Here is a 22,385-nt window from a genome sequence, read left to right as displayed (position 1 = left end):
AGATTGGGAACAGAAAACAAGTTTTTATATACAAAAATAATTTTAAATGGATATTAAAATAGTGAGATAGGTTTCCTAATGAGGAAATATTTTATTGGCTGAGAAAGTCTGAACCCACTGAAATGATTGCATCACAGTATCATTAGATAATTTAAGGATACTTGTAGAATTGTGAATCTCAAAGGAATAGATTATAATAGTAACAGTTAATCCTACTGAGTTCTTATTGCAGAACAAACATTATTCTAAATTTGTGAATTGACTTTACAAAAACTATACAACATTTCTCAAAACACTATGAAATATTAATATCTTCATTTTATAGATGAGGAAATTTAGGTACAGAAATTTATGTAACATGCCTGAGGACACACAGTCAGTCACTGGGAGAAATCCTTCCCAATTGGTTAGACAGGTTATAATCTATTTAACTGAATATTTGAACATATATATTGTTCTTAATCATGTGTCCTCTTCCACTGAGAAAAATATTTAAAAATAAATACCCTATGACAATTTCACTATATTAATTTCTCTAGTTCTGAATTTACAAGCTATATATATTTATTTATATAAAAATAAAATAATTTTTGGTCTTAATAGATCAGATAATTAAAATAACATTTTTCTGGCTGTATTTTATTGTCTGCTGACTCGTAAAGTGGGGTGGTGGAAGCTGGAGAGGGAAAGGGTAGTGAAAATATGATGGAGTACAAAAGTTAACTGTCCTTCAGTTTTTTTCGCCTTCTGGTTTTCTCCTATTCCCACTCCCCACCCCAGGTACATGGAGTTCTCTGGTCCCAGTACTATTCCAGTTTGTGGGGAAAATGGCATAACTATGACTGACTGAAGTGACTACCTAGTTATTCTGCCAGTAGATCTGAACTGGTTTAAGCTCACTCTTATGGCAAACTTGCCTAGAACATTATGTATACACTTGACTCTTACAATAAGTAAAGTTTATGAATGGCTGTTTCTTGGCTTAGTGTTTTTAAACTGCAACTGGTACCAAGTAATAGACTGATGGTTTAGGGAAATACTTCATAATCTGTAATACAGTACTTTAAAATTTTCTCCTGAAAACATATAAAAACAAAAATATAACACTGTTAACTTTTTGTTCAGTTGTTTTCAATCAAAATTCCAGAGTGTTTATTATCCTACACGAGACACTAGGAGAAATATTTCATACATGACACGTAACCATGGTGACAGGATAAGGCATAAGATGATAGCTATTGGGTCTATATAAGGAGACAAAATGGGATATGAATATTATGATGAGTCTCGCCATCTTGCAATTCTATCTTATTTTGAAGTACTAGGATCCACTATTTGATGAAGAGAGAACTTCCTTAATCTCTCTGGCCATATTAGGTGATAGTTTTCTCATTTCAATACATGATCTATGTTAGAGGGAGTGTTGACTATACCAGACTCTTAACGTGGGCACCCAGAAAGTGGAAGAATCTCTCTACTGATGATTAATCAAAACTCTTTTCATTGTGAATATAGTCCTTCCCTTAGGTAAGGCAGGAACACTATGAAAAATAGAAGGTTCTCAGGTGTCTGTGGAAGCTGGATTGCTCTCGACCTGTCAGCTCACTGGCAGAGCAGGCTTCGCCCAGACACTAGAGAACAAAATGTGAAATTGGCACCAGCCAGCTTCTCCATTGCACAGGATATCCCTATTTAAATTTGACAACCAGGATATTTTACAATTTGAAATTCTTGTCATCTGGTTTTCTTTAGTTTCTTCTTTGGGATGAAAAGACTGAGAAGCTTGTTAAAAAATCTGGAATTCTGATGGTGAGGCTTAACCAGATCTATTGAGTCATCAATCAGCAAACATTGACCAATGCTTACCATTCCCCCAGTTACTATACTAAGGACCCAGACACGTCTCAGATAGTGGCCTTGCTCATTCACTGTATTTACAGTGCTTTTTTCTAAATGTAACCAAAGCTCAGGTTAAGACAAGACATTGATTTGAGTCTGAAGTAAACAAAGCTGACTGGTCTGATCCCTTCAGTTCCCAGAATTATTTTGTTTCAGGTAGTAATTTTCCCAGACCAATAGAACAAAGTCCTATCGTCTATTTATTTAATATTTTATCACAATAGTCCTTGCCCCTTTGACCTCTAGTGAGGAAACTTGCATAAGAAACTGAAATATGCTTAGGTTCTATGGGTAAGTGCAGATAATGATATGAATGAAATTGAAAATGAAAGCCAAAGGTAGAAAAGGCAGTTCTGAATAGATTAAGCAAGACAGAGGTATTTGAAAAATCAACTAGAAAAGATACAATAAGGAATGGAGAGCTTCTGGAAGTTTTCCAATAGGTGAGGGGTTGGTAAATCTTGTTTTTTTTTTTTTTTAAGAACATGTCTGGCAGTTGTATGCCAGAGAAAGTTATAAGGGGGCTGACTATATGCATGAAGTCCACTGAGAACACTGTTTCTCTAGGCCACTGACGGTATTCTCAGTGTACATTCTATAGTACTGGAAATTAAGTTAGGAAAGAAAGGGTAATCTGATGTCATTTTAAATGAAATTTCACAAATGATTAGAGCTAAAAGGTGTCTTTTTTCACTCAGCCAACACGTTGAGCACGTACTATGGGGCAAGCACTGTGCTTATGGGTAAGAGAGAAAAGAAAAAATAAAGGCCAGAGGAACTCAAAAGAGAGTGTGAGAGATGCATGAACAACTCATTACAATCGAATAGGGATAGGCTATTAAATAAATAGATCATAAAAATGTAACTTTGTAAAACAGAACTTGGAGTCAATAATCCTGCTAGGGGATATTGAAGAGGATGCCAACAATGAGGGGGTCTTGGAATTAGGTTTTGAATGTCAGTAGGAATTTTCCACATGGAGAGAAGGTCAGGGGCATACCAGGCGAAGGAACATCCTGGACTTGAGAACCGATACAGTATATTCAAGTGATTGTAAATGAGATTGTTTTTGACTAGGGCATAGGGTATAAGTTGCCAAATGGTAGAAAATAAAGTATAAAAGTTAGGCTGGAATAAAAGTATAAAGTGTCATAATTCTTATGATGAAAGATAGGTATTTTCCTACAAAATGGGTTACTTATAAATATTTTAAAATTAGAGACTTCTGTGTAAAGCTTGAAAAAACAGTAAATCAGAGCTGTACTGAGCTCAGGCTTAGTGGTGAAAATTTCTGTATTTTGTTTGCCAGATTGGATAGTGTTACCATTCTTTAACATTTCTTTTTCCTAAGTAAAGGCATCTGGTGAAAATATGGGATCCATTTTATCCTGGGGAAGTTTTGTCTTAACCTTTCTTCTATGTACTTTTTCTATTTAAAATGCTTTTGCAGAATCTAATCATATGAAGTTCGGATACTTGAAGTACCTGCTCATATTCTCTCTTTGACATAATGGGAATAATTGGGAAGTCTTCTCTAATTTTGAGACTACCATGACTGCTCTCTTATGTTGGCTATTCCTGTAGATGAACCAATTTTAGGTTCGTCTGAGTGATTAGTTAAACTTAATCCTCACAGATTGATTCAGCAGGTCTGAAAAGATATCTCAGAATATGTATATAGAGAGATAAACAATAAGAAATTACAGTAAGCACAAAAACAGATAAAGATTATTCATACTTTTTCATAAGATCTTATTTTCTCTCATTTCTCTTATTTTTTTCATAACTTTTCTTTAATCATATGAAAAAGAAGGGAATTCACATGGCATAACAAAAGCTATGCAAAACTTAAGGAAACACAATTTTCTTAAATTTCTCAAACTTATTTGTATAGGATTCAGAATGCACTTAAAATGATTAAATGACTTAAGCTAATTTTTTTTATTGCAAACTGTTTTAACCCCAATTAACCAAGAAGAAACTGAGAGCCATTCTTTACTCTTCTCCCCTCCCTTAAACTCTGATTGGAAAAATCCCTAAGAGTTGTCATAATTATACTATATATATATAAATATATATATGTATAAATATAAATACACACACACACACACACACACACACATATGTCCATTGTTCTCTATGTCCATTGTCATAACTTTTACATTTCTTACTCGGATGTAACATCACAGTTCACTTTTTCCCTGACCCCAGTATTATTTCTGTCTTGTTTGTTCTCTGCATTGCAACCTAAATTTCATTCAACGGCTTAGAGCTCTTTGATAGCTTCTCTTTAATTTTGGGGAAAAGGCTTCAAGCACTGTGCTCTTGCCTACTAGTCCACCCTTATCTGGTTTCTCTATACTTACTTAGCATCTCCTTCTTCCATAAATTTTCAGCAATACTCAATAGATTTCAGGGTTAGACTTCTCTTAATGCTGAACTTTCTCCAGGTTATGTCATCAATTTGTACCATTCTTTACTCATTCAATCCTTGGTTAATGCACTCTCATCATATAAGTTTCAGAATAAACATTGAATCTCTGGCTTTTCATGACTTCCGTTAGAGATTAAATTCCCTTTCTATGTGTTCTTATAAAACTTGGCTGTCCAGTTACCTGTGAGAGCTATAGTTATATTTTAGAGTTCATTTCCCCTACTACATTGTAAACTGCATGTGAACAATGTCCTTATTTACCAGTGTTGTAGGTACTCAGTGAATATTTATTCTGTTAAAAGATTTATTCTGTTAAAAGTTAAGAGACTGTTTATGTTCCATAAATAAGAGAAAATGTAGCCCAGAACCAAGTAGTGGCAAGAGGCTTGCATAACAGTATACAATATTGAGAGACAGCAGGAATTTAGGTTAGACAGTACTTGGTTACTGAATTAATTGTGAAGGTGAGGGATGATTGTTACAGAGTCCAGAGTTTTATTATTTTTTTAAATTAATTTTTATTATTAAAGTATAGTTGCTTTACAATGTTGTGTTAGTTTCTGCTGTACAGCAAAGTGAATCAGTTATACCTATACATATATTCCCTCTTTTTTATATTTCTACCCATTTAGGTCACCAGAGAGCATTGAGTAGAGTTCCCTGTGCTATACCATAGTTTCTCATTAGTTATCTATTTTATACATAGTGGTGTATATGTCAATCCAAATCCCCTAATTCATCCCCCCCTTCCCCCCCTTGGTATCCATGTGTTTGTTCTCTACATCTGTGTCTCTATTTCTGCTTTGTGAATTAGTTCATCTGTACCATTTTTCTAGATTCCACATATAAGTGATATTATACGATATTTGTTTTTCTCTTTCTGACTTACTTCACTCTGTATGAGTCTCTAAGTCCATCCATGTCTCTGCAAATGGCACTCTTTCATTCCTTATTATGGCTGAGTAATATTCCATTGTATATATGTACCACATTCTCTTTATTCATTTCTCTGTTGCTGGACATTTAGGTTGCTTCAATATCTTGGCTAGTGTAAATAGAGCTGCAATGAATATTAGGGTGCAAGCATCTTTTGAATTATGCTTTACTCCAGGTATACGCCCAGAAGTGGGATTGCTGGGTCACATGGTAGTTCTATGTTTAGTTTTTAAAGGAGCCTCCATACTGTTCTCCATAGTGGCTGTACCAATTCACATTCCCACCAACAGTGTAGGAGGGTTCCGTTTTCTCCACATCCTCTCCAGCATTTACTGTTTGTAGATTTTTTGATGATGACCATTCTGACCGGTGTGAGGTGATACCTCCTTGTAGTTTTGATTTGCATTTCTCTCATAATTAGTGATGTTGAGCATCTTTTCATGTGTTTGTTGGCCATCTTTGGAGAAATGTCTATTTAGGTCTTCCGTCCATTTTTTCACTGGGTTGTGATTTTTTGATATTGATCTGCATGAGTTGCTTATAGATTTTACAAATTTATTTATGTTTATATATTTTGGAGATTAATCCCTTGTCAGGTGCTTCGTTTGCAAATATTTTCTCCCATTCTGAGTGTTGTCAGAGTCCAGAGTCTTCAGTGTTTCCTCAGTATCCAACTTGGGCAACTGTACAAATGGTGGTGGTATAAATGATGTAGAGAGATGAACAGTGGAAGTAAGTATTGAAGGTAAAATTAATCGTTCAGTAATATCACATAATTAATTTTAAGTGTCCATGTTATATTTGGGCAGAGTCTTTCACTTGGCAATTAGGTTTGTAAGAGACTCGGGAGAGAGATATGTCAGTTTTAGGTCAAGATCTGTGATATATATGGTGGCTGGAATCACAAGAGTAGATGAGACCATCTATCAGGGGCAGAAGAGAGCTTCTGAGAAATACACCTCTCTTGGGAGAGGGCGAAGTGAGAGCGCCCAGTGAAAGAGCTAAGGATGTCCAGAGGCAGGAAGGAGAAGCAGCAGATTAAGATGCTACTGTTGTTAAGGTGGAAGAGTTTTCTGAGATGACAAGCTTGATCAACAAAATCAAATACTGCTGAAAGGTGACATAATGACCAAACAGTATTCATTCAATTTAATCACAAATTAAATGTCCGTGAATGCAATTCCAGTGCAGATAAGTAAGAAGAAAAGAGCAAAATTGTGTGAGTCACGAGGTACATAAAGATAAGAAAATACAGACAGTGAGAATAAATACAATTTTTGATAAACTGTACTGTGAAATTAGGAAGAGAGAAAAGGTAGCTAGAGAATTACTTGGCATCGAGCAAGAGTAATTTTAATGGGAAGGGGGCAGCTTTTTAATGGGAGGGGGCCAAAATAAAATTGCTAAAGAGGAAAACCTTAACAATACCAATGAGATGGGAAAATGAATGGAAGATACTGAGGAAGTGAGAATAGGTATTTATAAACTATGTAGAAAAGCTATACTTGTATGTAAAGAGAAAAAGTTATTTAGGGGTGTTTTTGCTTTATAGCCTGTTTTCTCTGTGAAATAAAAATTTGATGGGAGGTGATGTCACCTCGAGATAGTGCTCATCAAATATCCTATGTGCTTATCTACATTTTTCATCCTCCTTTGTAGTTAGACTCTTTTCCTTCGATTAGTTGTGGCCAGTGGCAAAGAAGCAGAATAAAATGTATCACTTCTGAGCTGAGGTCATTAGGAGCCAATGTCCCTCTGGTCTGGTCCTCTGCTATTGTGACATCGGAGGTCACATAGTCCAGATGACGTGGCTGCAAGATGGATCAGGACCATGTGATCTGTAAGGGCTTTACTTAGTAGAGAAATAACTTACTAGTATTTTCCACTGAGATTCCTGTGTTAAATAGATCTCCCTGTGAGAGCTCAGAGAGCATAGCGAAGGCTGAAATGACAAAGACAGAGGGAGAGATGTTGGTAACATATGGAAGGTGCCTGGCAGATAATATATTAAATGGTAAACAAAGCTGCTGGAGTAAGAGAGAGAGTATATAAGAGATGAGAAGAAAGCCAACTGTATGTAGTATCTAGCGCTAAGGAGTGAGGAGAGAAACAACTGAAAAAAAAGAAAAAGAATGATCAGAAAGAAGCTAGGTGGTATGCCAACAGAAATCATAAGGTTGCTATGAAACATAAAGGAAGGTAGTTTTAAAAGAAGCACCATTTAAAGGAGTCAGTTGTTTCCCAAAGGGAAAATCCTATGGGAACTGAAAATAAACCATGTGATTTGATGACTAAACTTTTATGAAAAGAATGGAACCATTTCAGGAAAGTCATGGGAGAAGTCGCTGTGTTACAGTGGGGAGAGTAATCAATACATTGTGAAGAAAGGTGCCTTCATTTCCAAGAAATGCCAGTTAAGAAGTGAAGAGAGCATTTAAAGGGAAGGGATAATGTAAGAAAATTAAAAAAAAATAATTAAGGAAACCTGAATAATTCCTAGACAAAGAGGAAGGTATTAGTGAGAGACTGAAAATCAGAGAAAGCTATCTTAAGATGTTGTTATGGACTGAATTGTGTCCCCACAAAAAATATATGTTGAAGCCCCTCTCAATTTTACTGTAGAAGATAGGAGATAGGTCCTTTAGGGAGGTAACTGAAGTTAAATGAAGTCATAAGGGTGGGGTAATAATCTGACAGAGACTGATGGTGTCCTTATAAGAAGAGGAATAGATTCCAGAGATCTCTCTCCCTCTGCTCATAGAGGAAAGACCGTGTGAGGACACCGCAAGAAGACAGCCATCAGTAAGCCAGGAAGATTGTTCTCACCACAAACCAATTCTTATGGTATTCAATACCTTAACCTTGGACTTCCACCCTCCAGAACTGTGAGAAAATAAATTTCTTCTGTTTAAGTCATTCAGTCTATAGTGTTTCACTATAACAGCCCAACCAGACTAATACAGACCTTCATGTACACTGCAGTATACAGAATCTAAACAATGATTGTGAGCCAGAGATTACATCTTGAACAGAAGTGTAATGACGCTTGTGGTACTCACAACTTCACGAATTTTGTCAGAAAGATGGGAAAAAAAGTCAAACAACAGTTCTGATAGTGGATATTTTCTTTCTGTTTCTGACATAAAGCAGTGTCTGACAGCCTCCCTGATACCCATCAGTATCGCAGTTTTGATTCTGTGGCTCCAGTTCTACATGGCACCAAGGTGCTGTGTACTGTCCATTATTGGGTTTTTGGGACCTGTACCTATTGCCAACAAGTGGGTCAAACCACTGGGGCTCTTCTGAAGTCCTCCCCAAATTTGGACCCAGCTTCAGCTCCAAATCAGGGTTTTCAGAGAGCCCAGGGTGAGGCTCACCTGCCACAGTAGACACGTTGGCTAACGGGTTGCACTGCAGCACCCGCACGGACAAGGACAGCATCACGATGCCACCGTTCTTCTTCTGCAGGGGCAAACCGGTGGACCGTCAGCTTGGCCCCCAGCACAGCCACCTGCCTGTTCACTCTCTCGGCCCCTGTGAGGAAGGTGTTCAGCCCTGGCTTTGAGGTCAGAGTCTTCTCCTCTTTGGATTCGTGTGAATGGAGGAGCCGCAGCCCTGGTCTGGGTGGTGTCTTGGCCCTGGGTTTCCGGGTTTGGAGGAGTATCTTACCACCTAGACCCCCACCTAGGGCTCAAGGGTTCAGGGGCTGTGGACCGTGGGTTTTGGGGGCAGAAGATATTTAACCTGGCGTTTGAGGAAATTGAGGGAGAAGAGGCTCAGGTTCAAGGGCTCCTGGTTTGAATTTCTCGCTTTAGGTTTGAGGGCCAGGGCAGTCTCTCACCAGAAGCTGCCGGATATCATCAGGAACATTCCGAGTGTTCTTGCACATACCCCGGGCAGCTGAGTCGGAGAAGATGACAGGTGCCTGTGACACTTCTAGGGCTCGCCGTGCCACAGCATCCAAGACATGGGACAAGTCCACCATCATGCCCAGGCGGTTCATTTCTGCCACCACCTTCTGCAGGGACAGGATGGGGAGAGGGCATCAGGGCTGCATTTACCTTGTGTGCATTTATCTGTAGGGAACAGGCGGGGCTGTACATTCATGTGGGGCAGGGTATGAAACCCGGGTCCTTACCTAGCCAAAGCATGTCAGCCGACTGACATTGCTGTAGAAGGGGTGGATACCCTTTGCTGAGCTCTGCGTCCTGCAGGATGCCCAGGAGGCAGTCTGACTGGTGGCTGTGACTTGGCTACAAGAGCCTAGAAATAGGTTCTGTCGAACTGTCTACACCTGCAACTCCCTGGTGCAAGAGGAGGGACCCAAACTGGGCTGCGCCTGGCAGTAGCAGGGCCCTTCTGGGGATTCAGTCTTGTTCTGCAAAGCTCCATTCCCCACCCCAGGTTCAGGGCCGGATCCCAGGGGTAAACTTGCTTTGGGCCCCAGCGTGATCTTGGGCAGATCCCTGCCTCCCTGGGCCCTCACCATCTGCGCTGTGCTCACCAGGGCGTGTTGCAGGTGTGGGTGAGTGTCACGTAGTGCACACCCAGCGCATAGAAGGTGTGCAAGATGGAGAGGCTACTGTCCAGTGAGTGGCCGTCCTCCACACCAATGAGCAAGCCCACTTCCGGCTATTGTTGAGAGCTGGGGGCAGGTAGGTCAGATGATCATTTTCAGAGGCAGGGGTAGCTTACTGAAGTCCCTCACACCTACCACCACCAGTCTGTTTACCTTTTTTTGTTTGTTTTTTTGGCCGTGCCGCGCAGCATGAGGGCTCTAAGTTCCCCCACAGGGGATCAAACCCGAGCCCCCTGCAGTGGAAGCGTGGAGTCTTAACCTCTGGATTACCAGGGAAGTCCCCCTTCTACCTTTAACTGAGGTCACAAGCTCCAGCCCAGAATAGGAGGCACACATGAGGCGGATGAGGTGAATTTGCTCCAGGGTGAGGCGCACAGCATCCCGTTCGTGGGTCTGGCATGGGACGTAGGCTGACCAGAACTTACGGAAGGCCAAGGCTTAGTTTGGGCTTTGGAACTCCTTGGGCTTCTCATAGCCTCCTCAGCTGGCACAGCACTCACTGTGCCCAGAAGTCACATGTAAGGCGTTGCTTTTTCTGTGGTACTTGGATGCCCGCCAGGTTGGCTCACTGTGACCCCTGTAGCCCCCAGCATCCATGGCATGGCACTTTCTAGGTCACTATGGTAGCTTAGTTCCAATGTGACTAACCTGTGGTCTCTGAGGCCCCCAAAGGGCCCCACATTCCCCAGCAGCCACGGCGGCACCTTGTGTGTCCCTTTGGTACCTGGGCACCTCCGAGGCCGTCGTTCAGCCTGTCCAAGCTGGTCTGGCCATGGCTGCAATTGTGCAGATTAGCATCCTGTAGCCCGTTGTGGTAAAACTGCCTCAGGACCAGGGGCATCTCGTTGTGGCTGGAGGGAGGTCAAGGCAAATGGGTGGGCTCCTTAGGTCTTGAGATCAGGCAGGACACATTGCCAGGCCTGGGCCAGCCTGGGGGTCCCCCACCTCACACTGTCACACAGACTATACTAGGAGCAGCTGCGGCCTGGGCTGAGGGGTTCCCACCAGGGAGGGGATGACAGAGAAGGGGAAGGGCATCTGTAGATGATGGACAGGACATCCAGGGGTGGTGTGAGGGAGCCTCCCCACTAGCTCTGCATGCTCCGGACCTCCTCCTCTGCCCAGGGCCAGGCTAGGCCCCCACCGGCCCCCAGCAGCCCGCACACACTGCAGCCACCCCTCCACAAGCGGGAAGTCCCGCATCAGGGCCCTCGTGCGCTCCCGCGGACTTGGGGTGCTGGAGGTGCCCGGTGTGGTCTGCACGGGTTACCAGCCGCAGCAGCAGACACAGCAGAGGCCGCTGGCTGAGTGCGCGGGGACCTTCGAGGTCCCCGGGCCGCAAGCCGCGCAGGGCCAGGTAGGCGGGCAGAGGCGGGTCTGAGAGGGGCGGGCGATGGGGTTCTGCCCGTGGACTCAGGCCACCCAGCGGCGCGGCCTCGCGAAGGGGGCGGGGTGGAAGTGATACAAGCACACAGGACCCTGCGACCCGTGTGCGGAGAGCCGCGATACGCGAAGCCCGGCAGCCACAGGGCGGCACTGCCCTCCCGCCCCCTGCTCAGAGGCAGCTCGCGCGGGCTAAGCTGGCCTCTGCTGAGAGCCCACTCGCCTCCCATCGCGGGTTCCCTCCGCCCCCGCCCCTCTTCCCACTCCCACTGCTCCGAGGGGGCGCCCTAAGTTGCTCTCCCCACCTCTAACCTTCCTGTCCAAGCTGGGGTGCTTCTCTCAGAGGGCCACCTTCAGCCTGAGGCCTTCCGGGAGCACACCTCGTCCCCATCTGCCTGCAGCCGGCCCCGTCCACCCCGAGGGCTGCGTGCGAGTGTCTCTGTGGCCACAAGTGCTCTGGGCTCCCGGTTTCCCGGTACTGGGCCATGGGGGCTGGTGTGGGGGAAGAGATAGTTTCTGGAAATGGGGGGGTAACGTTGTGAGCTCTGGATTCAGGAAGGGGCCCTCTGCCCCTGACCTTCTCTCTCCACCTACTTGACTCCCCAACCTGCATGACCATTCTCTGGGCACCTGGGAACCAGCACCTGGGAACTATCAGGAACCTCCCCCACTTCTGTCACCCAGCCTCAGGAAAGAGGGCCCTCAGGAGTCACTACACCTCCCCAGGGCCTGAATAGAGGGACTTCTGGGATGTGAACTGAACAACCTTCTGGGGAGAGTCAGCGACCCTTTTACTCAACAGAGCAGGAAGCCAGTCAACAGGCTATTTGAGTGGAAGGAAATGAAGTCGTTTCCATGGCAGCAGAGCCCCCACCGCAGCAACCTTCCTCCCAGAGCTGCTGGCTGACCTTCTGGCCAGGATCCCTTCTACCTCAGCGTGGAAGGCCCGGCCTCGTGGAGAGCTATAGGTTCTGAGGAAGACCTGGCACCTGGGTTCTGCTGCTACACTTGCCTTATCTCGTGGCCCCTGTGGCTCTAGCTTTCCCAGAAACCTCAAAGGCTAAGTGCCTGCACTTGCTCAGAGGCTGCACGCCATTCCCCATTTCCAGCCTCAGGCCCTCCCCCAGCTGCCTCCTCTAGGGACCCCCTCCCACCAGCACACACACACACACACACACACACTGGGGATGTGCTTTCTCACAGAAGCTCAACCACTGAGATGCTTTAGGGACTGTGCCCAAACTCCATCATCCCCAGCCTCTCAAGTTTTTGCTCTGATCCCTGGCACCCCCTGGAGCTGTTCCACCTTTGGAACCTTTCCCGCGTGGCAGGAGTGCCTAGCGCAGGGGTAGTGACCTAAGTCTGAGCACTGGCGACCCTAGAAATCTGTTACACAAAAACATTTTATTGAGCAGTAAGGGACCCCACTGGGGACAGAAAGGGCTGGCAATAAAGGAGCATGTGAACCTCAGGGAAGGGTGCGTCCTGCTTGATTCTCCATCCTGTTCTTGTTTCAGGGAGCAGGTCTTCCTGGGTCTCTCTATACTGCCTCCTGACACCCCAGGCAAGAGGCTCTTTGGGAAGCCACAGATTGCTGCTTTCTGTTTCAAAAATCCCAGCTCCCCCCTGGTTTGTGGTGGTGGCCGCTGACAAAGGCTCAGGGCAGGAGCACATGTGGTAGACTGCTAAGGCTTCTCTGCACCCTGTCTCTGCTCCTGCATCCTCCTTGGCTCGAAGAGTGTAGACTTTTCTTTCTTCAGCTTAAAAAGGGGCCCCTGAGGATTGAGCAGAGGAACGGCAGGTTTTCTTCCAGGCCAGCTTCAGCCCTGGGATGTTCAGGGCAGACTCTCAATACAAACCTCAGTATCTGAGGCTGCTGGCTTATGGTCATTTAGTGTAGAAGGAGGATCCTGGCTGGGGAAGGCTCAGACAAAATGACGCAGGTTCTAATCTGTGGCAGTGGGCAGTTGGGGGGGGGCAGGGTCACTGCAGGAAGAGGCATTCGCTGGCTTAGGCAGTTAAACCGTTGCACTCTCTTCAGGATGGCTCAACTGCAAGATTCTGAGGGGTCCGCCTCCTGGCACCAAGCTACAATCGCCGGACAGTGGGGTCTGGAGAAACACAGGTCGCAAACCGACCTTTTCGGAGCGTGCTTTCCCTTGGGAGCACGTCTCGCGACTGGCTTCTCTGCTTCCACATTTGCTGGCTTGGCCAAAGGAACATCCCCGTAGAGCCAGTAGCCACCAAATAGGCAGTATGTCTCCCCATGCCGGCAGAACTGCGTTTTTCCACACCCTCGGTAGAGCACATGGTAGTGACCAGGTGTAGGAGGAGAAACGGGAGCAACTGCTGCTGCAAAGAAAATCAGAACTGATCAGTCACTTCTGCTGTGCACAGTCTCCTGCCGGAACTTCCCTCTCTCATGTCTCTCCCAGTTTCTGGCTGAAGACCTTTAATCTACTTGACGTCCAAAACACAGCCTTGGCGCATCATCTCTATGAGTCCCTAAGGAAGGGACACTGGCTGCAAAAGCCCTCCCTAGAGCCTACGGCTGCAGCGGATGAGGAAGTCTCTTCACCGTTTCCAGGGAAAACAGTAGAGCCCGAAAGTAATTGCAGTCGTGATCCTCTCCATCTCTGCCTTCCACAACAGAGAAAACATTTCATGCAGTCTGTCACTTCTGAGGCTTTCATGGAAATGTCTTTCAAGTTTTGAAAAACATAATCTAATATAAATTGGTTAAGAGCCCCGCCCACCTTGGCAACCCCTTTTGGGCCCAACTTATCCTGCCTGTTTCAACCACACTGAAATCCAGCCCTCTGATACTTTTATGTAGATTAGAACAAGGCCAAATCCTGAGGCAGAATGATCAGGAGACTCAGAACCGGGTTCTGGGTACCAAGTCTATGCTCACATCAAACCAGCCTCCTGGGACACCATCTCCTCAGTCCTCCGGTCTCATTAGCACTTCATCACCCCCCCCTTCGTTCTTACGGTCTTCCCATCAATATGGCAACACCCTCTCCCCTAGTACTCAGCAACTCAGTATGGGATGTGTCTGAGGGGACTGATATAGACGCCTACATGACAGCACAGATGTGCATGCGTTGGCAGTGCGGTTCAAGGGTGGCCCTCTTCTTCAAACTGCTCCTTTTACCATTTGCTAACAAAGATGCACTTGTCTTTTGCTAAGAGGCCAATCAGGAAAGGGTTTGAATGGAAGCATGCTGTAGCCCAAATGGGAAGGCTACAATTATAAAAATCAGAAACTTCCTGCACACTTGTCCTGGGATGACCTTTCACTTCTCCTCAGCAGTGAGCACTGTGGGTCTCTGAAGGTGTCCCTGGTCACTGCTATTACTTACAGCTGGGAAACGGCTTTGGTATATGTGGTGGGCAAGCCCCACAGGAAAATGTGGCAGCCAGGGTAGGTTGTGTGTACACCATGCCTCTTGTACAGATGGCCGGACTCGGTGTACCTGTTGCACTGCCCTCCCAGAGAACAGAGGGCAGGTTTGAGTGAATATAGAAGATATGGTCAGACATTCTCTCTCAGACAACCAAAGAGATTTGTATCTGGTGGAGAACGTTCTCCAAGGAAAGAAGTTCCCTCCAGCATAGGGAAGTTTCTCTGAGTGCAGCAAGTTTGCATAGTTACTCTGCCAAGGAAACTGTGAGAAGGCCTGTCAGGGCATCACTACCCAGGGAGGTCATATGAGGAAACTGTGACTTGAGGGGCAGGCTTCAGGAGGAGGGGCAGTCTTGTGGAGGAGAGAAGGGTGGAGGCAGAGGTACTCTGCCTGGCCCCTCACAACAGGGCCTTCCCACCCATGCCCTAGTCTAGTAGACAGCGCACGTCGGGCATGCTGGTGGGCTGGGCCAGACCCAGAGGCCCCAGGGGTGCAAGAGAGACCCGCATTCTGAGATTGGCTTGAGAGGCAAGATTAACGTAACAGACAGCTTGCTTGTATGGCACTGACCCTAAGAGGCAGAGCTTTGTGTGGCCTGGGGAATCAGGGAAGGCTCCTTGGCAGTCGGCCTGAAGGACATGTGAGATTCGGACCCACGGAGAAAAGACAGAACACATTCCAGTTTGGAAGAATAAAACCAAAGACACACTTCTCGACCTTGTCCTGCCCCAAATATGAATTCGTAGCATCCGCACATTTTTACAACTGAGCACTTAAAAAATAAAACAGGTCAAGGGGCCTACCCAGTGTAACACGGGTATAGGAGAGGTGTTCCGCTCAATGGTTAGGTTCATGACGGGGCTCCCGATATACACTTGATAGGAATGTGATGACAAGCTCATGCCATTTCAAACATGTCCAAGTGATACTGAGAGAGCTGTTAAAGGTACAAAATGGGGTTGCTAAATCACCACACAAAGAGGGAATGGTGGGCCCATTTTAACATGAAAATGAAAACAAATTCATGACAAAAGGACATAATAGAAAATGACAACATGATCATTACACTCCCCTCTCCCCTAGAAGTAAAACTCATTAGAATCCTCTTTCTCTCCACCATGAAAGGATGAGAGAAAGACTCAGCAGCAGCTCCCATGAAAAACATGGTCAACCGTGTGAAGAGGTGTTTCTAAGACGATTTGGTCCGACTCAGAGAAGGAAAGAGACAACTCTGCCCTTAGCCTGATCAGGCCCACAGGAAGGAACCACATTTGGGGCAGCCTTTGATAGTGTGGCAATGAGAGAGAACCTTCTTTAGGAGGGGACTCCCTTTTGCCGACCTTGAAAAAGCAAAGATGGGACATTCGTTCACTGGGGCTGTTGCAGAAGGGATGTGACCAGAGGTTGGGCCACGGCCTGCTTTAGAATCAAAGCACCTTGTATTCCTGAGCTGCTTGAAGGCTGCAATCGCTGGATTTTGGTTCTGAAGCAACCCAGGTCTTTGTCCGACTTTTCCGGAGTGTGCTTTCTCTTGGGACAACGTCTGGAGACTGGCGTCTCTGCTTCCACCTTTGCTGGCTTGGCGAAAGGAACATCCCCGTGGGCCCGGTAGCCACCAACTAGGCAGTATGTCTCCCCATGCCGGCCGAACTGCGTTTTTCCACACCCTCGGTAGAGGACATGGTAGTGACCAGGTGTAGGACGAGAAGCGGGAGCCACTGCTGCTGCAAAGAAAATCAGAACTGATCAGTCACTTCTGCTGTGCACAGTCTCCTGCCGGAACTTCCCTCTCTCATGCCTCTCCCAGTTTCTAGCTGAAGACCTCTAATCTACTTGACGTCCAAAACACAGCCTTGGCCCATCACCTCTATGAGTCCCTAAGGAAGGGACCGTGGCTGCAAAAGCCCTCCCTAGAGCCTACGGCTGCAGCGGATGAGGAAGTCTCTTCACCGTTTCCAGGGAAAACAGTAGAGCCCGAAAGTAATTGCAGTCGTGGTCCTCTCCATCTCTGCCTTCCACAACAGAGAAAACATTTCATGCAGTCTGTCACTTCTGAGGCTTTCATGGAAATGTCTTTCAAGTTTTGAAAAACATAATCTAATATAAATTGGTTAAGAGCCCCGCCCACCTTGGCAACCCCTCTTGGGCCCCACTTATCCTGCCTGTTTCAACCACACTGAAATCCAGCCCTCTGATACTTTTATGTGGATTAGAACAAGGCCAAATCCTGAGGCAGAATGATCAGGAGACTCAGAACCGGGTTCTGGGTACCAAGTGTAGGCTCACATCAACCCAGCCTCCTGGGACACCATCTCCTCAGCCCTCCAGTCTCATTAGCACTTCATCACCCCACGCCCCCTTCGTTCTTACGGTCTTCCCATCAATATGGCAACACCCTCTCCCCTAGTACTCAGCAACTCAGTAAGGGATGTGTCTGAGGGGACCGATATAGATGTCTACATGATAGCCCAGTGGTGTCTGGGTTTGAAGGTGCGGTTCAAGAGTGGCCCTGTTCCTCAAACCGCTCCATTTGCAATTTGCCAACAAAAATGCACTTGTCTTTTGTTAAGAGGCCAGTCAGGAAAGGGTCTGAATGGAAGCATCCTGTAGCCCAAAGGGTAAGGCTACATTTCTAAAGCTCAGAACCGTCCTGCACACTTGTCCAGGGATGACCTTTCACTTGTCCTCAGCAGTGAGAACTGTGCGTCCCTGAAGGCGTCCCAGCTCACTGGTATTACTTACATCTGGGAAAGTGCTCAGCTGTACGTAGTTGGCAACCCCCACAGGAACATGTGCCAGCCAGGTGAGGTTGTGTGCGTATCACACCTCCTGCAGAGTTGCCCTGTCTGGGTATACCTGCTGCACTGCCCACCCACGGAACAGAGCACAGGTTAGAGTACACGTACACTATCCGGTCACACATTCTCACACAGAAAGCCAAAAAGATTGGTATCTGGTGGACAACTGGTAGAGAAGTTTCTCTGAGTGCAGCGCGTTTGCACAGTTATGCTGCCATGGAAACTCTGAGAACGCCTGTGAGGGCATCACTACCCACTGACGTCATATATGGAAACTTTGACTTGAGGGGCAGGCTTGAGGAGGAGGGGCAGTTTTGTGGAGGAGAACAGGGTAGAGGCAAAGGTACTCTGCCTCGCCCCTCACCCCTGGGCCTCCCCACCCATGCCCTAGTCTAGTAGACACCCCACGTGGGGCGTGCCGGTGGGCTGGCACAGCCGCAGGGACCACAGGAGGGCAAGAGAGACCCATATTCTGAGTTTGGCTTGAGAGGCAAGATTAACGTAAGAGACAGCTAGGTTGTATGGCACTGACCCTAAGAGGCAGAGATTTGTGTGGCCTGGGGAATCAGGGAAGGCTCCTTGGCAGTCGGCCTGAAGGACAAGTGAGATTTGGACCCATGCGGAAGAGAGGGAAGACATTCCACTTTGGAAGAATAAAGGGAAAGACACACTCTTCTCGACCTTGTCGTGCCCCAAATATAAATTCATAGCACCCTCACATTTTTACCACTGAGGACTTAAAAAAACCAAGAGGTTAAGGGGCCTACCCAGTGTGACACACGTAGTGGAGAGGTGTTCTGCTCAATGGTTAGGTTCATGTCGGGGCTCCAGATTTACAGCTAATAGGAATGTGAGGACAAGCTCATGCCAATTCAAATATTTCCAAGTGATACTGAGAGAGATGTTAAAGGTGCAAAAGGAGGGTGCTGAATGACCTCACAAAGCGGAAATGGTGGGCCCATTTTAACATGAAATTGAAAACAAATTCATGACACAAGGACATAATAGAAAATGACAACATGATCATTACACTCCCCTCTCCCCTAGAAGTAAAACTCATTAGAATCCTCTTTCTCTCCACCATGAAAGGATGAGAGAAAGACTCAGCAGCAGCTCCCATGAAAAACATGGTCAACAGTGTGAAGAGGTGTTTCTAAGACGATTTGGTCCGACTCAGAGAAGGAAAGAGACAACTCTGCCCTTAGCCTGATCAGGCCCACAGGAAGGAACCACATTTGGGGCAGCCTTTGATAGTGTGGCAATGAGAGAGAGCCTTCTTTAGGAGGGGACTCCCTTTTGCCGACCTTGAAAAAGCAAAGATGGGACATTCGTTCACTGGGGCTGTTGCAGAAGGGATGTGACCAGAGGTTGGGCCACGGCCTGCTTTAGAATCAAAGCACCTTGTATTCCTGAGCTGCTTGAAGGCTGCAATCGCTGGATTTTGGTTCTGGAGCAACCCAGGTCTTTGTCCGACTTTTCCGGAGTGTGCTTTCTCTTGGGACAACGTCTGGAGACTGGCGTCTCTGCTTCCACCTTTGCTGGCTTGGCGAAAGGAACATCCCCGTGGGCCCGGTAGCCACCAACTAGGCAGTATGTCTCCCCATGCCGGCCGAACTGCGTTTTTCCACACCCTCGGTAGAGGACATGGTAGTGACCAGGTGTAGGACGAGAAGCGGGAGCCACTGCTGCTGCAAAGAAAATCAGAACTGATCAGTCACTTCTGCTGTGCACAGTCTCCTGCCGGAACTTCCCTCTCTCATGCCTCTCCCAGTTTCTAGCTGAAGACCTCTAATCTACTTGACGTCCAAAACACAGCCTTGGCCCATCACCTCTATGAGTCCCTAAGGAAGGGACCGTGGCTGCAAAAGCCCTCCCTAGAGCCTACGGCTGCAGCGGATGAGGAAGTCTCTTCACCGTTTCCAGGGAAAACAGTAGAGCCCGAAAGTAATTGCAGTCGTGGTCCTCTCCATCTCTGCCTTCCACAACAGAGAAAACATTTCATGCAGTCTGTCACTTCTGAGGCTTTCATGGAAATGTCTTTCAAGTTTTGAAAAACATAATCTAATATAAATTGGTTAAGAGCCCCGCCCACCTTGGCAACCCCTCTTGGGCCCCACTTATCCTGCCTGTTTCAACCACACTGAAATCCAGCCCTCTGATACTTTTATGTGGATTAGAACAAGGCCAAATCCTGAGGCAGAATGATCAGGAGACTCAGAACCGGGTTCTGGGTACCAAGTGTAGGCTCACATCAACCCAGCCTCCTGGGACACCATCTCCTCAGCCCTCCAGTCTCATTAGCACTTCATCACCCCACGCCCCCTTCGTTCTTACGGTCTTCCCATCAATATGGCAACACCCTCTCCCCTAGTACTCAGCAACTCAGTAAGGGATGTGTCTGAGGGGACCGATATAGATGTCTACATGATAGCCCAGTGGTGTCTGGGTTTGAAGGTGCGGTTCAAGAGTGGCCCTGTTCCTCAAACCGCTCCATTTGCAATTTGCCAACAAAAATGCACTTGTCTTTTGTTAAGAGGCCAGTCAGGAAAGGGTCTGAATGGAAGCATCCTGTAGCCCAAAGGGTAAGGCTACATTTCTAAAGCTCAGAACCGTCCTGCACACTTGTCCAGGGATGACCTTTCACTTGTCCTCAGCAGTGAGAACTGTGCGTCCCTGAAGGCGTCCCAGCTCACTGGTATTACTTACATCTGGGAAAGTGCTCAGCTGTACGTAGTTGGCAACCCCCACAGGAACATGTGCCAGCCAGGTGAGGTTGTGTGCGTATCACACCTCCTGCAGAGTTGCCCTGTCTGGGTGTACCTGCTGCACTGCCCACCCACGGAACAGAGCACAGGTTAGAGTACACGTACACTATCCGGTCACACATTCTCACACAGAAAGCCAAAAAGATTGGTATCTGGTGGACAACTGGTAGAGAAGTTTCTCTGAGTGCAGCGCGTTTGCACAGTTATGCTGCCATGGAAACTCTGAGAACGCCTGTGAGGGCATCACTACCCACTGACGTCATATATGGAAGCTTTGACTTGAGGGGCAGGCTTCAGGAGGAGGGGCAGTTTTGTGGAGGAGAACAGGGTAGAGGCAAAGGTACTCTGCCTCGCCCCTCACCCCTGGGCCTCCCCACCCATGCCCTAGTCTAGTAGACACCCCACGTGGGGCGTGCCGGTGGGCTGGCACAGCCGCAGGGACCACAGGAGGGCAAGAGAGACCCATATTCTGAGTTTGGCTTGAGAGGCAAGATTAACGTAAGAGACAGCTAGGTTGTATGGCACTGACCCTAAGAGGCAGAGATTTGTGTGGCCTGGGGAATCAGGGAAGGCTCCTTGGCAGTCGGCCTGAAGGACAAGTGAGATTTGGACCCATGCGGAAGAGAGGGAAGACATTCCACTTTGGAAGAATAAAGGGAAAGACACACTCTTCTCGACCTTGTCGTGCCCCAAATATAAATTCATAGCACCCTCACATTTTTACCACTGAGGACTTAAAAAAACCAAGAGGTTAAGGGGCCTACCCAGTGTGACACACGTAGTGGAGAGGTGTTCTGCTCAATGGTTAGGTTCATGTCGGGGCTCCAGATTTACAGCTAATAGGAATGTGAGGACAAGCTCATGCCAATTCAAATATTTCCAAGTGATACTGAGAGAGATGTTAAAGGTGCAAAAGGAGGGTGCTGAATGACCTCACAAAGCGGAAATGGTGGGCCCATTTTAACATGAAATTGAAAACAAATTCATGACACAAGGACATAATAGAAAATGACAACATGATCATTACACTCCCCTCTCCCCTAGAAGTAAAACTCATTAGAATCCTCTTTCTCTCCACCATGAAAGGATGAGAGAAAGACTCAGCAGCAGCTCCCATGAAAAACATGGTCAACAGTGTGAAGAGGTGTTTCTAAGACGATTTGGTCCGACTCAGAGAAGGAAAGAGACAACTCTGCCCTTAGCCTGATCAGGCCCACAGGAAGGAACCACATTTGGGGCAGCCTTTGATAGTGTGGCAATGAGAGAGAACCTTCTTTAGGAGGGGACTCCCTTTTGCCGACCTTGAAAAAGCAAAGATGGGACATTCGTTCACTGGGGCTGTTGCAGAAGGGATGTGACCAGAGGTTGGGCCACGGCCTGCTTTAGAATCAAAGCACCTTGTATTCCTGAGCTGCTTGAAGGCTGCAATCGCTGGATTTTGGTTCTGGAGCAACCCAGGTCTTTGTCCGACTTTTCCGGAGTGTGCTTTCTCTTGGGACAACGTCTGGAGACTGGCGTCTCTGCTTCCACCTTTGCTGGCTTGGCGAAAGGAACATCCCCGTGGGCCCGGTAGCCACCAACTAGGCAGTATGTCTCCCCATGCCGGCCGAACTGCGTTTTTCCACACCCTCGGTAGAGGACATGGTAGTGACCAGGTGTAGGACGAGAAGCGGGAGCCACTGCTGCTGCAAAGAAAATCAGAACTGATCAGTCACTTCTGCTGTGCACAGTCTCCTGCCGGAACTTCCCTCTCTCATGCCTCTCCCAGTTTCTAGCTGAAGACCTCTAATCTACTTGACGTCCAAAACACAGCCTTGGCCCATCACCTCTATGAGTCCCTAAGGAAGGGACCGTGGCTGCAAAAGCCCTCCCTAGAGCCTACGGCTGCAGCGGATGAGGAAGTCTCTTCACCGTTTCCAGGGAAAACAGTAGAGCCCGAAAGTAATTGCAGTCGTGGTCCTCTCCATCTCTGCCTTCCACAACAGAGAAAACATTTCATGCAGTCTGTCACTTCTGAGGCTTTCATGGAAATGTCTTTCAAGTTTTGAAAAACATAATCTAATATAAATTGGTTAAGAGCCCCGCCCACCTTGGCAACCCCTCTTGGGCCCCACTTATCCTGCCTGTTTCAACCACACTGAAATCCAGCCCTCTGATACTTTTATGTGGATTAGAACAAGG

General features: G+C 46.7%; 1 protein-coding gene and 1 long non-coding RNA gene across 2 annotated transcripts; both read right to left on the bottom strand.

Annotated features, from left to right (window-relative positions):
- Positions 1–8,709: 8,709 nt before the first annotated feature.
- LOC149747015 (dipeptidase 2-like) lies at positions 8,710–10,689 on the bottom strand. Its single transcript, XM_089898591.1, has 3 exons — positions 10,573–10,689; positions 9,111–9,287; positions 8,710–8,907 (listed from the first exon to the last, which is right to left on the bottom strand). Exons 1-3 carry the CDS (start codon positions 10,687–10,689, stop codon positions 8,710–8,712), a joined length of 492 nt encoding a protein of 163 aa, XP_089754717.1.
- A 1,927-nt stretch (positions 10,690–12,616) lies between these two features.
- LOC111170930 (uncharacterized) lies at positions 12,617–21,524 on the bottom strand. Its single transcript, XR_016388479.1, has 2 exons — positions 16,078–21,524; positions 12,617–13,580 (listed from the first exon to the last, which is right to left on the bottom strand). It is a non-coding gene; the product is annotated as an uncharacterized LOC111170930 (long non-coding RNA).
- Positions 21,525–22,385: the final 861 nt, after the last annotated feature.

This window comes from Delphinapterus leucas, chromosome 17 (genome assembly GCF_059928025.1).
Source record: "Delphinapterus leucas isolate spDelLeu-1000000601 "Yukka" chromosome 17, BTC_Dleu_Yukka2, whole genome shotgun sequence".
NCBI classification, from domain to species: Eukaryota; Metazoa; Chordata; class Mammalia; order Artiodactyla; family Monodontidae; genus Delphinapterus; species Delphinapterus leucas.
The sequence above is the reverse complement of the archived record's forward strand: the minus strand, read 5'-3'. Positions and strand labels throughout refer to the sequence as shown.

Bases quoted from the DNA above. Each gene is read 5' to 3' on its own strand.
- LOC149747015 (XM_089898591.1), bottom strand. From the start codon at position 10,689: ATGCCCCTGGTCCTGAGGCAGTTTTACCACAACGGGCTACAGGATGCT. The intron at 9,288-10,572 runs GTACCAAAGGGA...CTGTCCCTGCAG, and splicing joins ACGGCCTCGGAGGTGCCCAG to AAGGTGGTGGCAGAAATGAA. The intron at 8,908-9,110 runs GTGAGAGACTGC...CCGGAAACCCAG, and splicing joins ATGATATCCGGCAGCTTCTG to GGCCAAGACACCACCCAGAC.